General features: G+C 36.0%; 1 protein-coding gene across 2 annotated transcripts in view; it reads right to left on the reverse strand.

Moving 5' to 3' along the window:
* Window positions 1-292: 292 nt before the first annotated feature.
* Window positions 293-13,217, reverse strand: part of LOC127648894 (BMP/retinoic acid-inducible neural-specific protein 3-like) — a 144,364-nt gene continuing 131,439 nt past the window's right edge. For both annotated transcript variants that reach the window (XM_052133710.1, XM_052133711.1), the window contains 2 exons: window positions 12,471-12,693; window positions 293-5,286 (listed from right to left, as the gene is read on the reverse strand). In XM_052133710.1, coding sequence (XP_051989670.1) covers window positions 4,167-5,286; window positions 12,471-12,693 — 1,343 coding nt within the window. In that variant the 3' untranslated portion in view covers window positions 293-4,166. The remainder of the gene's footprint in view (window positions 5,287-12,470; window positions 12,694-13,217) is intronic.

Raw genomic sequence — 13,217 nt, forward strand, 5'->3', positions numbered from 1 at the left:
CCAGCACCTTTTGCTTACACAAATGCAAGACATAAATGTTTGGAAAAACATGAAAGTAAATGATGGCATAATATAAACTTGTTTAACTATTTTATCTTAATCCTAATTTTCATTATCAGGTAAATGTATCTCGTTTTAAGGAGGTTTGGGTATGTTAAATATCAAAACAAGACAAAGATTAAGAACATGATTTTTTTCCCCTGCAGTATATTTATATAATTGTCTATTGCTGAATTACAGATCAAAGAGTAAGCTCTTCATGGTAGAAAAGATATGGCACTTACCCAGAGAAGCATTTATTTAAGGATTGTTTCATCCTTTTATTAATTCATGTAAGAACATTTACATCTTGTTAAAACATTAAGAGAGAGGAATGGTTTAACGAGTATAAAGATAATGATTCATTTCATGGTCTGCCCATATCTGACTCTGTACAGAATCATGAACACCACATACAGATACAGATACAGAATTTACTCTCCTATCAGCCAATAGAATCCACACTGCACAATTTCATGCTGGCACCTCATGCTCTTTACTGAGCTATATTGTCTCTCATTAGAAATAAATGCAGTAAAACTATTTATATTCAGCACTTTGGTTCTGGCCATTGATACCTCTTTAAAAAAATAATACAAATAAAATTACAAAATAAAACAAGCATACAGAGACACCAAAAGTATTAAGACACATAAGGCACACTTAAAAATGTCTTTGCATTATTTAACAAAATATCAAACCAAGTGGCAAATACACTTCACAAAAAAGTTTGTTAGGTTTCAAATGATGAAACAGATATATTGTTCAAAATTAAGACAAAACGTGTTTTGACACTTTCTGGTTGCCAAACTTTGAGGAACATGTACAACATGTGATAAAGTACGCCTGTGGTTACTCTGTTAGGATACCTGTGTGAAGTTAAGGGGAACTGACTTCATGTCTCCACTAAAAGTCACCTTTAGACAAGTTGGTTAAAAGCCATTGCAAGAAATGGCTCAGAAAAAAGAGGAAGTTAGTTCTGTATTGTTGCAGAGGCCACTCGGTTTGATATGTTGTTATCTAATGAATAACATTAAGAAATATTTGTGTGACTTAAGTGTCCAAAAGTGTCCAAATACTTTTGGGGCCGCTATATGTCCCATTCGGCCAATGCATGGAGGCTGAAGGCATGACCCTATACTGACCCCTCTGAGATGACATGTTACTTAAATTACTCATAAAATTGTAGCATGTACAGGCATAAAGTTGTACTGAATAAAACCTAATGGAAAATGTATGTAAACAAATGTCACCCCCTGTTTGGAAAATGGCAATGCATTTGAGATACAGATCAGAGATGGGGACAATTTCTGTCACTAGATGTTCACAGCATAGTTAAGCTGTGAACAATGCAGCATTCATACAGGTTTACTGTATTGTCTGCTATATGCAGTGCAATGTAGACAAGTGCATTCAAATGTATCAGACTGGACAGGGAAAGCCAATTGCAATAATTTTGACCGGAATCTAGACAATTTAAGAAGAGTTCACACATTTTTATGTTCACTCAGTGGCTAGCATTGTTTCAGAGCATGCTTAGTAAATATCTACAGGCTGAAATTAATGAATGTAATGTTTTCACAACAAATAATTGTTGATACATGTTACAGTACACATTAGAGGATTTATTTTTTTTCAAAGGATATTCTAATGAGGGCTGAAAGTAGGTCACGTTTGACATGTTTCTACAAAAGCATGATCTTGTGTATCTGAGCTGTAAAATAAAATGAATATGTCACCTTTGGTGAAATCACAAATAAATAAAAACATGGTTACTTGCAACTGTTACTGTAATGAATGTGAGTAAAAATACATCACCATCTAAAAGATGTTTGGATTAGACAGAATATAGTATGTTTAACACATATAGTATTTTGTAATAAGGTATTGACCCAAAATTAATATACCACTATGACACTATATAATATATATCATATTTTCATATGAATATGAAAATGCAAATGACACTATACTTTATAATTTATATCTTTCATAAATAAGTCATTATCAAATATTACAAAAGGCCATTATAATGCTTAACAGATCATTTGTTAATATACATTTGAAATATTGGTAAACTTTCAAATAGAAATGGAATTATTATTCATATAGTCTCATATATTCATATTTGATATTCATGAACTACAGATCTGCTAAGTATTAAGGAATGTTAATGACTTACTATTGAAAGCTATTATAAAGTGTTACCCATAAATACATTACAGCCTTTTAGCAGTGCAGCAATCATAAATCATGGAATACAGAAAAATTCTGATTGTATATGCATTCTCAAGAGAGAGGATATGCAAGTTTACACAGAGCCTCTATAATTGATAAGATGCCCTTCATGGTCTTGACGATTTGTTGAAGGACGAAAACTGATTCCTGTGTTCAACATTAAGATAAACAACTCATATTTAGACTCCATGTTATTTCCAATGTATGAATTTAGTGAGCATTTTTTCCCCCTTGCGGTTAGGTTGCACAGAGAGCCAGATATATTGTGACAGTGTATGTGAAGGTCCTACGGCTCTCCATGACAACTGCATAAATTGCACTTTTTTTATAGATTGAGTCATTCATCTTATTTTGACAGAAAACATCGTTTTTTTATGTGGATGGATATATGCAATTTTCACAGACATTTCTAGACATTCCAGTTTTAAATAATAAGGAGTAATAAATGCTCTGTGTTGACAAGGGCTATAATTTTCTGGTTGATTGTGTTTACAAAGCTCAAGTTACGTAATCAAGAACACTTAAGTGGTAGATGTACAGTTATTACATTCAGAGTGAAAATATTTGCCTCAAGATGCAGGAATACTGAAATGAATTAATGTGTTATACAGTAGTTATGCTCTGTCACATCACCATATACAGTATGTGTAGTAGAAAAGCAGGGAAATGGAAAAAAATCAGGTAAAGTAAATGTAACTCTGCATTTGCACATAGATGACACATAATGAATGCTTTAAATAATACTTCAATTAAAAATTGAAATTTGCAGACTAGAGGTCACTGTCATTTAAAATCTGAATTTAATGTAGAGGAAAAAATTATAAGAACTGATGAAAAAGCACAAGAAGAGACATTTTTTTTTAAAGAGAGAGACATACAGCCAAGTGTGCTTTGATGCAAGAACAGAGATTTCACTTCATAAGGCAATTGTTTTGTGTTGAAGTATTGTTTGGTCTTTGCACTTTCAAAAAAGTACAAATACGGATGTTTATCAGTATATATATCCAAGAAGCAATGAGAAGCGTTTCACGTCTTGAATAAAATGGAGCAATATTTACAAAGCTGTCCACAAACATTTTTCAAAACAATATTATAAGTATGCTATCTTAAGGTTACCACCTCAAAAGAGATTTCAATGAACATAAAAAAAAAAAGAAAACAGTAAAGAAATGTTGCCATTCAATTTGCATTCATGTTTGCCTTTTGGTTTAGCCATATCTCTTAATACAAAGGAATTTCTTTCCAACATTCTGGCAATTCAGTCCAACATTAAATACAGATATACAGATCTAACAATACAGGATTTGTGACTCCAGATAAAATAGAAAAAAAAGGATTTGAATCTCTGTTGATTGTTATAACAGTTGGATCAATGTGCTCTAAAACTTAACATCATAATAGAATCCTTATCATCAATTATCCACTTTTATCTCAAACAATGACATCACAAAATAAAACCTACAGCATCAGTATATATCTGCTAAGAAAGCATAGGTTTAAATTCTCACATAAAATGTTTTCTTTCCATGTTTGCTCAAGATCATTTAAATGACTAATCTCTTTAAGTTAAATCCCCATTGTATCAAAGCATCCCTTTACTCAAAGACAGCAAGTAGATATGACTGTAGGCTACATCCAGACTTCTTCCACAAGGTTTTCCCAGTGAGGGAATATTATGGCAATTCGGAAGCTGCCATACGGTATTCACTCCTGTACTAGTCACAATCAGAACTCCTGCTTTGTACGATTGCTGCCCAATGGAGGATCGTTCAAAGATGCTCTCACCCACAAACATTTTCAAAAACAATGCCAATATATTTATTTTCTCTCTCTCCCATCACATTTACAAATACATTCACACACACAGAGGCCAAAATTATCGATTTGAGCTAGCTGCACAGCAGGCTGTGTTCTGGCTTGGTTGAAATGGGCAGCTTGGCATTGAAACTCTGGAGTGCATCCCGTATGCGCACAACCTCACTGGATGAAAGCTTGAGCCTGTGCCTCAGCAGGCAGGAGAAAAGGTCCAGTGGCTGGGCTCCTGGTGGAGAGAGCCTGTTGATGCGGTCCCTCATCTCCAGAAGCATCAAGAAGGCTGCATCTTGGGAGCCTTGTGTGTAGGGGTAGTCCAACTGCAAGATCAGATCCTTGATCCCCTCTGGATCGAAGTGCATGCTGTAGCCAAAGACCTTCATGCTGTTGATTTTCATGTAGCCTAGGTTGGCCGAGTGGTCATCAATATCGAGCGGTTCATAAAAAAGTGTCTCATTGACAGCGGGATCATCTGTAATGATGCGACTGCGGAGGTAAATGTGAACCGTCTCAAAGAAGGATTTCCACTTGCTGCCAAGACTGAGGGTCCAGTTATAGCACTGAAGCAAGGCATCTAGTTTAGTTCTTTCCCAGTCTGGGAAGTCCTGTTGATTTACTGGCATGTACCAGCTCTCAGAGTGACTTCCCCCGAAGGGGTTGACGTAGATTGCAGGCACAGGTTCCAGTGTGCTGTTCTTGGTGGAACAGATCTGGAAAGAGATCCCCATCAACATATGGATGAGGTTGGACTTGTTCTTGTTGCTCTTGAGTGTGAGCAGCATGCGTTTACGCCATGCTGGGTTGAACCAGCTGCCGAGGCGGACATCATTGCTGATGTAGATTGCATGGACCTCCATACGGCTATCGAGCCTCTGAAGGAGGTAACGGATCTCTGCGTCAGGCATGTCAAAGTCAAAGTTTACGTAGTGGTCTAGAGAGTTGGCAATGTTGGGACGACAGGAGCCCATTTGGAGGATGCTGCCAGGGAGACATGTGCCACAGCGGGTAATGTTGTCTGGGGCACAGGACGAGCAGAGGGTCCCCTCACCCACCCTACATGGAACAGTGCCCTGGCAGAGAGTACGCTGCTCTGCAGCGCAGATGCAGCCCTGTAATTCCTCTGAGAAGGTGCCATGCACACCATGCTCACTGCAGTACAACAGAGACTGGGCTTTGTTCAGCCAAAACCCCAGAGTCCTGCAAGAAAAGGCGATAATTACAGACATGATTAGTTCCTGGAAAATGAATACCTAGGATTTGCTTAATGAAGATGCAACTCAAAAAATTGTAAGCTCCATCGACATGAAACATAATTCGACAAATACGTTAAGATTGTTCAGAAAGGAATTTACTTTTGCCTTGTATTCATCTGGGGTAAATGATGCATTAATTTCCTCTCACTGATTGATAATAATATTAATCAAGTGCTGATGGCATGTTCTTTGACAAAGTCAAATCGTTCTTAACCAGTAAAGGAAGCAAGTCTTAAAAGTACTAAAGATGCATGTGTGGAGACAGCGTTTTCTTTCATTCACTTTCATAAAATGTAGGCAAAGTCACTTAAATAAATGCTCTGACTCCACATGCTCTCCATTATCTTCCTACTCACTTCACAACAGCTGACTCATGCTTAATGCCATACATACATAAAGCTCTTTCTATCTGCTGCTTCCCTGTGGGGCTCCATATCATTTGGCCTTTCTTATGTACTGGACTATTGAGTTTAACAATTCTCTTTTAAATACACTAATGTAACATGTTCCTTATGTTGAAGATGATCATGAGTGCCTTTGATGACAATTCAAGTGGTTAAATGAACCACTAAGTACTGGTCACACGTTTATGTTTATTAAGATTAAGAATTTATTAAAGGATATATTCTGGGTTCAATACAAGTTAAGCTCAATTGACAGTATATGTGGCATAATGTTGATTACAACAAAAAAAAAAAAATCTGGTTTTCAGTGAGGCTCTTACAATGGAATTTAATGTGGCCAATCTGTAAAGGTTAAATTACTCACTGTTTCAAAAGTATAGCCACAAGATTTAAAAAATATGTATGATATATTTTTTATTAATGTGATAAAATCACTTATTAATGTTTAAAGTTGTGTCAGTAAAGATGTTTTCTGTACCCCTTTTTTCACTTAACTTTCTTTGTCACCTCCTCTCAACAATGCTACGTCATGATTGAAGGAAAGCACCAATTGAAAGAAATAGTAAATGTATATAGGGGTGAGGTTTACAAAGAAAAAAGGGTCATGTTCACCTGACCAGAAGGAAGGTTATGTAATTTCCTGTAGGCAGTCTTTGGGAGTGGGTCATTTGAAAAGTGTGTGTTTCCGGGAAACATGGAGAGGATGTGATGCTTCCTGGTTAGCCTATGCTAACAAGCTGTTTTCCCTCCGATGGCTAACGCTTCATTGTCAAGTTCGGGACTGATCTGGAGCTTTGCACCATACTCCCAAATCCGTTGGCTTCATGGGCAGTTCAAATTGAATGAGCAAGACGACCAGGTTATGCCGAGATACCCTAGTTATTTTCAACCACCCATGCTGCTTGCTTAGGTTTGGGACTGGTAGTCGATGTAAGACTGAGGGCGGCCATGTTTGTAAGCATTCCTTCTGGTCTAGTGGCAAAGAATCAACGCTATCACACAGGTGGACCAGGTTTGATTCCCGCTTTGAAAGTATATATATAATTTTTTTATTTATATTTGGGCAACCACCATTACAAAGTTCTACAAATTTTACAGCTTCGTTGCTATGATGGTGTAATGCCATAAAACCTAACAGCTTTACAGCTCAAATAATACACATGGTTTAACAAAAGATTTAATGTGTGCTTTTATACAATTATAGGCTAAGCTTCAAATTTCTGCCATTAAACACTCCAAAAATGTGGATGATTTTTTCAACAGGTGTTTTACTAGAGGAGATTCCCAGCAAATGCCAACCAATGGAAGACATGGGAAGAGTTTGAAAGCACCCATTATTTTTGCAATTCTGTTTGGTGACACCAGTTGCTAAATGTATAAAAAATCTTTCTCTGCATAATTCCAGGCTCAGATTGGGTGAGCTCTGCTGTGTTTTTCCCCTGTGCAGTGTTACATACACATCAGACACAGGTAGGAGCCATCAGAATGAAGTAAAAGTCTTCACACTAAATGATGCTAACTACAACCTGTCACGCACGTGGAACTCTTGATTATGGTGTGTCCACACTGACCACTCTTCAGAAAGGTCTCTCTATATAGAAACTGGAGGGTAAACGTTACCTCTCTCTCTAATATTCTTTTGACTCCTTCCCCATTTCTTGCTGTTTTTCCCATGATTTCAGATATCTGACAGCATGGCTACCCATATAGCAGCATTCATTTTACAGAATCAAATACCAAATAATTGCCCTATAACAGCAACAGCTGAACCATGTAATAATGTCGCTTCAAAGCCTCTTTGCCATGCTTTAAATAAACAACACAATGTGAAATAAACTGACCAACTACCACTCCTATAGGCACAAAAAAACTAAGAAATATGTATCATGAAAGTAGCTCATGTTGTATGAAATGCTTATGTACAATATATTAATATGTTATCCTCCTATGGATCCTACAGACTCCTGTTTAGTTGAAATGTATCCACATATTTTATCACTAGAACTATTATAGTAAATAGGTCAGACACCAATGGAATCCAAATGCACAGGGCTAACACATTATAAGTAACTTCAAAATAATATAAGTGACATTAAACTAGGGATAAATATTATTTTCAGTATAAAAAATGCTTGAATGTCAAGCATAGCACATCAATTATGTAGGGAAGAGAGTCTCTGTAATGCAGTCCCACATTATATTAGGTGTCTTATATATATATATATATATATATATATATATATATATATATATATATATATATATATATATATATATATATAAAGAAATGCATATATATATATATATATATATATATATATATATATATATATATATATATATATATATATATATATATAACATTAAAATACATGCAATAAAATGAACTTACTGTGTAACTACATGCTGTTCTCACAAGATTGACATCTGCTGCTACAGTGGTTGAGGTATGGATTAGGGATATGTTTTAGGGCAATGGTATTCAATTAATGTTCCAAGAGGTCCGGTCTCAACATTTCCTTTCCAGCAAAGGTCCAGAAAATAATAACTTACACTGTGTCAGTAGTAACTACGTCTATGATTGAATACAAGAAATGCATTTTTTTTTGGGAATAGTTATAATACATTTCCAAATTGGAAGCAATAGTACTTTGTAAAAGAAGAAGAAAATCTAAACAGTCAAAATAGTCTCTTCATAACTGGGCAAGGATGAGGATATTGGGGTCCCAGAAACTGCAAAATTAGTGGGGAATGGGGGATCTTGTACCAAAATAGTTCAGGGTTTACCAATCGAGTGCCCTTTGATATAATTATTAGGAGATAAGATGAACTGTTCGTTTTTGAAACTGAGTGATAGCAGACCAGTATTTTTGTTTGATTATATTTACATTCAGATTTTATTCACCAAAGTGGCATTCAACTGATCACAATGTATAGTCAGGACATTAATAACAGGAACAATTACTATTACAATTTGATTTTTATTTTCAGAACTTTTTAAACTACTTCAAAGAGTTCTCATAAAAAAATCCTCCACGTACACCAATGACAGCTTTGCAGATCCTTGGCATTCTAGCTGTCACTTTGTCCAGATACTCAGGTGCACATTTCACCCCACACTTCCAGTAGCACTTGTCATAGATGTGGCTGTCTTGTTGGGCACTTCTCACGCACCTTACAGTCTAGCTGATCCCACAAACGCTCTATATGGTTAAGATCCATAACACTCTTTTCCAATTATCTGTTGTCCAATGTCCAGGCACTTGCACACATAGACATCAAAGGGGGCTTGAGCACTTGCCCTTTTTCTTCTTTGAGAGAAAGTGCCCTTTTAACTGAGGTTACAGAAAAAAAAAAAAAAAATATATATATATATATATATATACATTTATATTCCTGTTTGCACACAGCTTCCCTGTCAAACAAATATATTTATTGAATAAAAAATTTCAGTTCAGATGCCCTCCCTCCCCCTCTCTGGGTCTCCACGCAGCAGTGCAGCACACATCGGCACCCCAGACACACAGACAGACCCCTTCTAGCTCCTATCCCAGTTGTGTTTTTCTTGGCTTGCGTTGAGGTGAGTGGTGTTGAACAAAAGACTAAGCTACCAATGTCTTGACTTTACAGCTAATAAGCCAAAAGACAATTTTTTTTACTTGATTTAACATATTAAATTAAAAGTCCTTTTCAAATGCTAAAGAAAATAAATACGTATTAAAAGAGGATTTAAAAATGGCTGTTGAAGATGCTGACCTCACATTGTGAGGGAGACTATTCCAGAGCATAGGACCTACCACAGAGAAAGCATGATCACCCTTGGATGTATAGCGACAATGAGAAACATACAAAAGAAGTTGATGAGAAGACCTGAGTGCTCTGTTGGAGAGTAAGGGATGAGAAGATCACTAATGTATTTGGCCGCAATACCAGATAGTGACTTGTAAGCAAAAAGCAGAGTATTTCAATTAACCCTGAGTTTAGCGGGAAGCCAATGTAGAGACACTGTTTGAGAGAGGCTAGTGTACAATGAGATACAATAATCTAACCTTAAAAAAATGTGTGAGTTTCATCACAATTTCCAAGTCTTTGCTGGAAAGAAAATGTTTGGCTTTAGCAATCGATCTCAGGTGGAAAAATCTACCCTTGACAATGGCAAAATTTGTTTTATTAAAAAGTAATGATGAATCTAAAATCACTCCGAGATTTCTTCCATGATCTTGTACATTCGACGACAGAGGACCTAACTGGTCAGCCAGGACAAGGGGGGACCTAAAATCAGAACTTTAGTTTTGCATTTTTTATTGTAAAAATTGTTTGCCAGCCAGTGTTTAATATCTTCAAAACAATTTTGGATGTCATCAAATTAACAATTCTTGTTTAAGCTCACTGGTAAGTAAAATTGAGAATCGTCAGCATAAAAGTGATAGGATATGCTGTAACCACTGGTGTGTCATACCCTGGATGCCAACCACACACTCGAGACGATTGAGAAGAATGCTATGGTAAGATCTTTTAAGACTAAGACAACATGTAAGCATGAATCCTTGGAGAGAAAAATATCATGAGCAACCTTGAGTAATGCAGATTCAGTGCTGTGCAAGGGGTATTTAGATAGGAGTAAAGCTGTGAATAGGCAACTCTCTCCAAGATCTTAGAAATAAAAGGCAATTTAGAGACTGGACTATAATTATTGTGTATTGCCGGATCAAAAGAAGGCTTTTTTAACAAAGGATGTAGAATTGCATGCTTAAAACTGCTAGGAACAACTCCATTAGCTAAGGAGCTGTTAACTATCGCTGTCACACTGGAACGAATAGTTGTAAAAATGTCTTTAAAAAGTGGCGGAGATAGAATATCCAGCTTGTTTTTGGAACACTTCATCTTGGAAACTAAGTCTACTAAGTGTTCTGATGAAACTGGTCCAAAGTGAGTCAGGGAGCTGGACAGGGAAGCTATTAGTGGTTGATCCTCTTGCTAAGGTACAATAGCACCTTTAATATGTTCGAGTTTTAGAAATTCATCACAGGTCTCTTTAGTAACGTCCCAAAAAATAATCTCATAGAGATTAAGACAGAATGGATAGCTCGTAGCATGTTGATTATTTAAGATAAGTTTAGACGGGGGAAAAAAAAGAAACATTATAGTCTAAAGGTGATCTGGATCACCATTAAATTGTCCTGTCACAAACCTGGCTCAACTGAACTGTCGGAGTAATGTCAGACACATGAAGATGAATTCTTATTTTCTGCTATGTATTTTAGTGAAAGTTGCTGGTATCCATCAATATTGCTGCTTTCTATATGTCTCTGCTATGGTCTACAGTTATTAAAATAACCACGTCGCCAGCTCTACAATGTATTATGGTTAGGGTAAGGGTTAGGGTAGGTTAAGAATTAGGGGTAAGATTAACATTGTATCTAGAGTTGTTATTAAATTCAGATACTTTAAGTACAATGGAACACACGTTTGTCCATCGTAAATACATTGTATCAAATGCGTAAATACATAATAGTTAAATGGAATGCATAGACTATTAATTGCCAACAAAAGCCTTCATCAGCCAGTTTACAAGAACAATTGCATCTATGTGAACTTCTGCAGTTAATCCAGGCTGGACTTCAAAGACATTGGTCATTAATATTACAGTTCAAATAAAATTGATGTTTAAACACTGACCCTTAAGACCCTTAACTCTTATTTAGTTTAATAATTTTAAACCATGAATTTAACTATACATAAGTAATATTTACATTATATTCATGATTTTAGCCACAGAGGAACTGGCCCCCACAGTGAGTCTGGTTTATCCCAAAGTTATATTTCTCCATTAATCAACATCTTATGGAGTTTTGTGTTCCTTGCCACAGTCACCTTCAGCTTGCTCACTGTGGTTATTAATACAATAATTACTCAATAAATTTTTAAACACGATTAACAATCGTATTTTATCTAATTACACAATAATGATTCATCGACATTATAGACATTACAGTTGTATCGTCTGTTAATGCCTGATCTTCTGTAAAGCTGCTTTGAAACGATGTATGTTGTGAAAGGCGCTATACAAATAAAATTTACTTGACTTGACTTAAAGACACCTAATATAATGTGGGTCCAGTAATACAAAAGTAACAATGTTACATAATTAGAAGGGCTATCGATTTAACGCGTTAATTCAGTGCAATTAATTTTATAAAAAATAAAGAGTAAAAAAATGTTACGCAGTTAATCGCAATGCCCCCGGATCATAATAAGGAAGATTCCTGAGAAATGCAAGCTTGTAGTACCACCTGTTTACTCCAGAGTACAGTAATTGAAATTTCAGCTGTGTGGCAAAGCTCAGTTTATACAGTGAAGAAAACACATTATGTTCTTGCATTCAAAACACTTGCTGGAGAGCAAATTCGAACTAAGGGATCTCAAGATGTGTTAAGTATTAAACTATATTTAACTTGACACAGTGACCTAAAAATTTTATGTTTATGACGCAATGCACCCGAGATGCTACACAAGCATGTCTGACGCAGGTGTACATTGACGGGCCCTTAAACAAGCCCTCATAATAAATCTCGAACTGATTGACAAATTTACTTGCCAAATGGATTGCTGTGAACTGTATGCCAATGATTGGCTTATGTTCAATAATATGGTAGTAAACAATACGTTGTATTCTAAAGCCGCTTTTTTGTATTTTCTTATCAATGATTAACTCTTCTGTTACCTTTCTTTAGGTAGGCTGATCTTTGGCTGTGTGGGACACCGCTTGCTGAGAGCAAAGAGCTTGCGAACTATCTTGATGGCTTTGCCCAGCACCACTTTAATGCTCGTCTCCAGCAGACCATAACGTCTCTGCAGGACCAGATCTGACGTCCAGAACTTTAAGATGGCGGAGGTGTTTAAAAAATGGTCCGTTGGCAATTTCTTGAGAAAGGCCTTGAATTCATCTGAAAAACACAGAAAGACAGAAACATAATTATTGTGGTGTGAAACCTTGAGAGAGGGGAACAAACTATATTGAGCTGTTATGAGATTTGAAACTAGTGAGATGAGAGAACATGAGTTGGCTTATTATATGAATACATCGTTTAAAATCTGTATATGAATTATTGAGCAGCTGACTGTGGATTATAAAAATGTGGTGGTGACAATAATGTTAATCACTTGACTCATTACATATCACTGAATATAGCAGAAGCACAAATGTGCGGAAAGGTTATTAAACATTTGACAATTATTGTGTACTGCTGACTGATATCTGCCTAAAATTAGGATATGTTGTCAAGCTAATTCAGCTTTGGAACAGCAGAGACAGTTTTGCTGAAAAATCTAATACATTACAGGGGATAATAATGTTTACACTTTTTTGTATATTTGGATAGACTCTTAAATGTACAATATCAACATACTGACAGAATCTAAAATTGCTTTTAAGAGTGTAAAAGATTAGAAACTAAATATTTTATAATCA

This window comes from Xyrauchen texanus, chromosome 9 (assembly GCF_025860055.1).
Source record: "Xyrauchen texanus isolate HMW12.3.18 chromosome 9, RBS_HiC_50CHRs, whole genome shotgun sequence".
NCBI lineage: Eukaryota > Metazoa > Chordata > Actinopteri > Cypriniformes > Catostomidae > Xyrauchen > Xyrauchen texanus.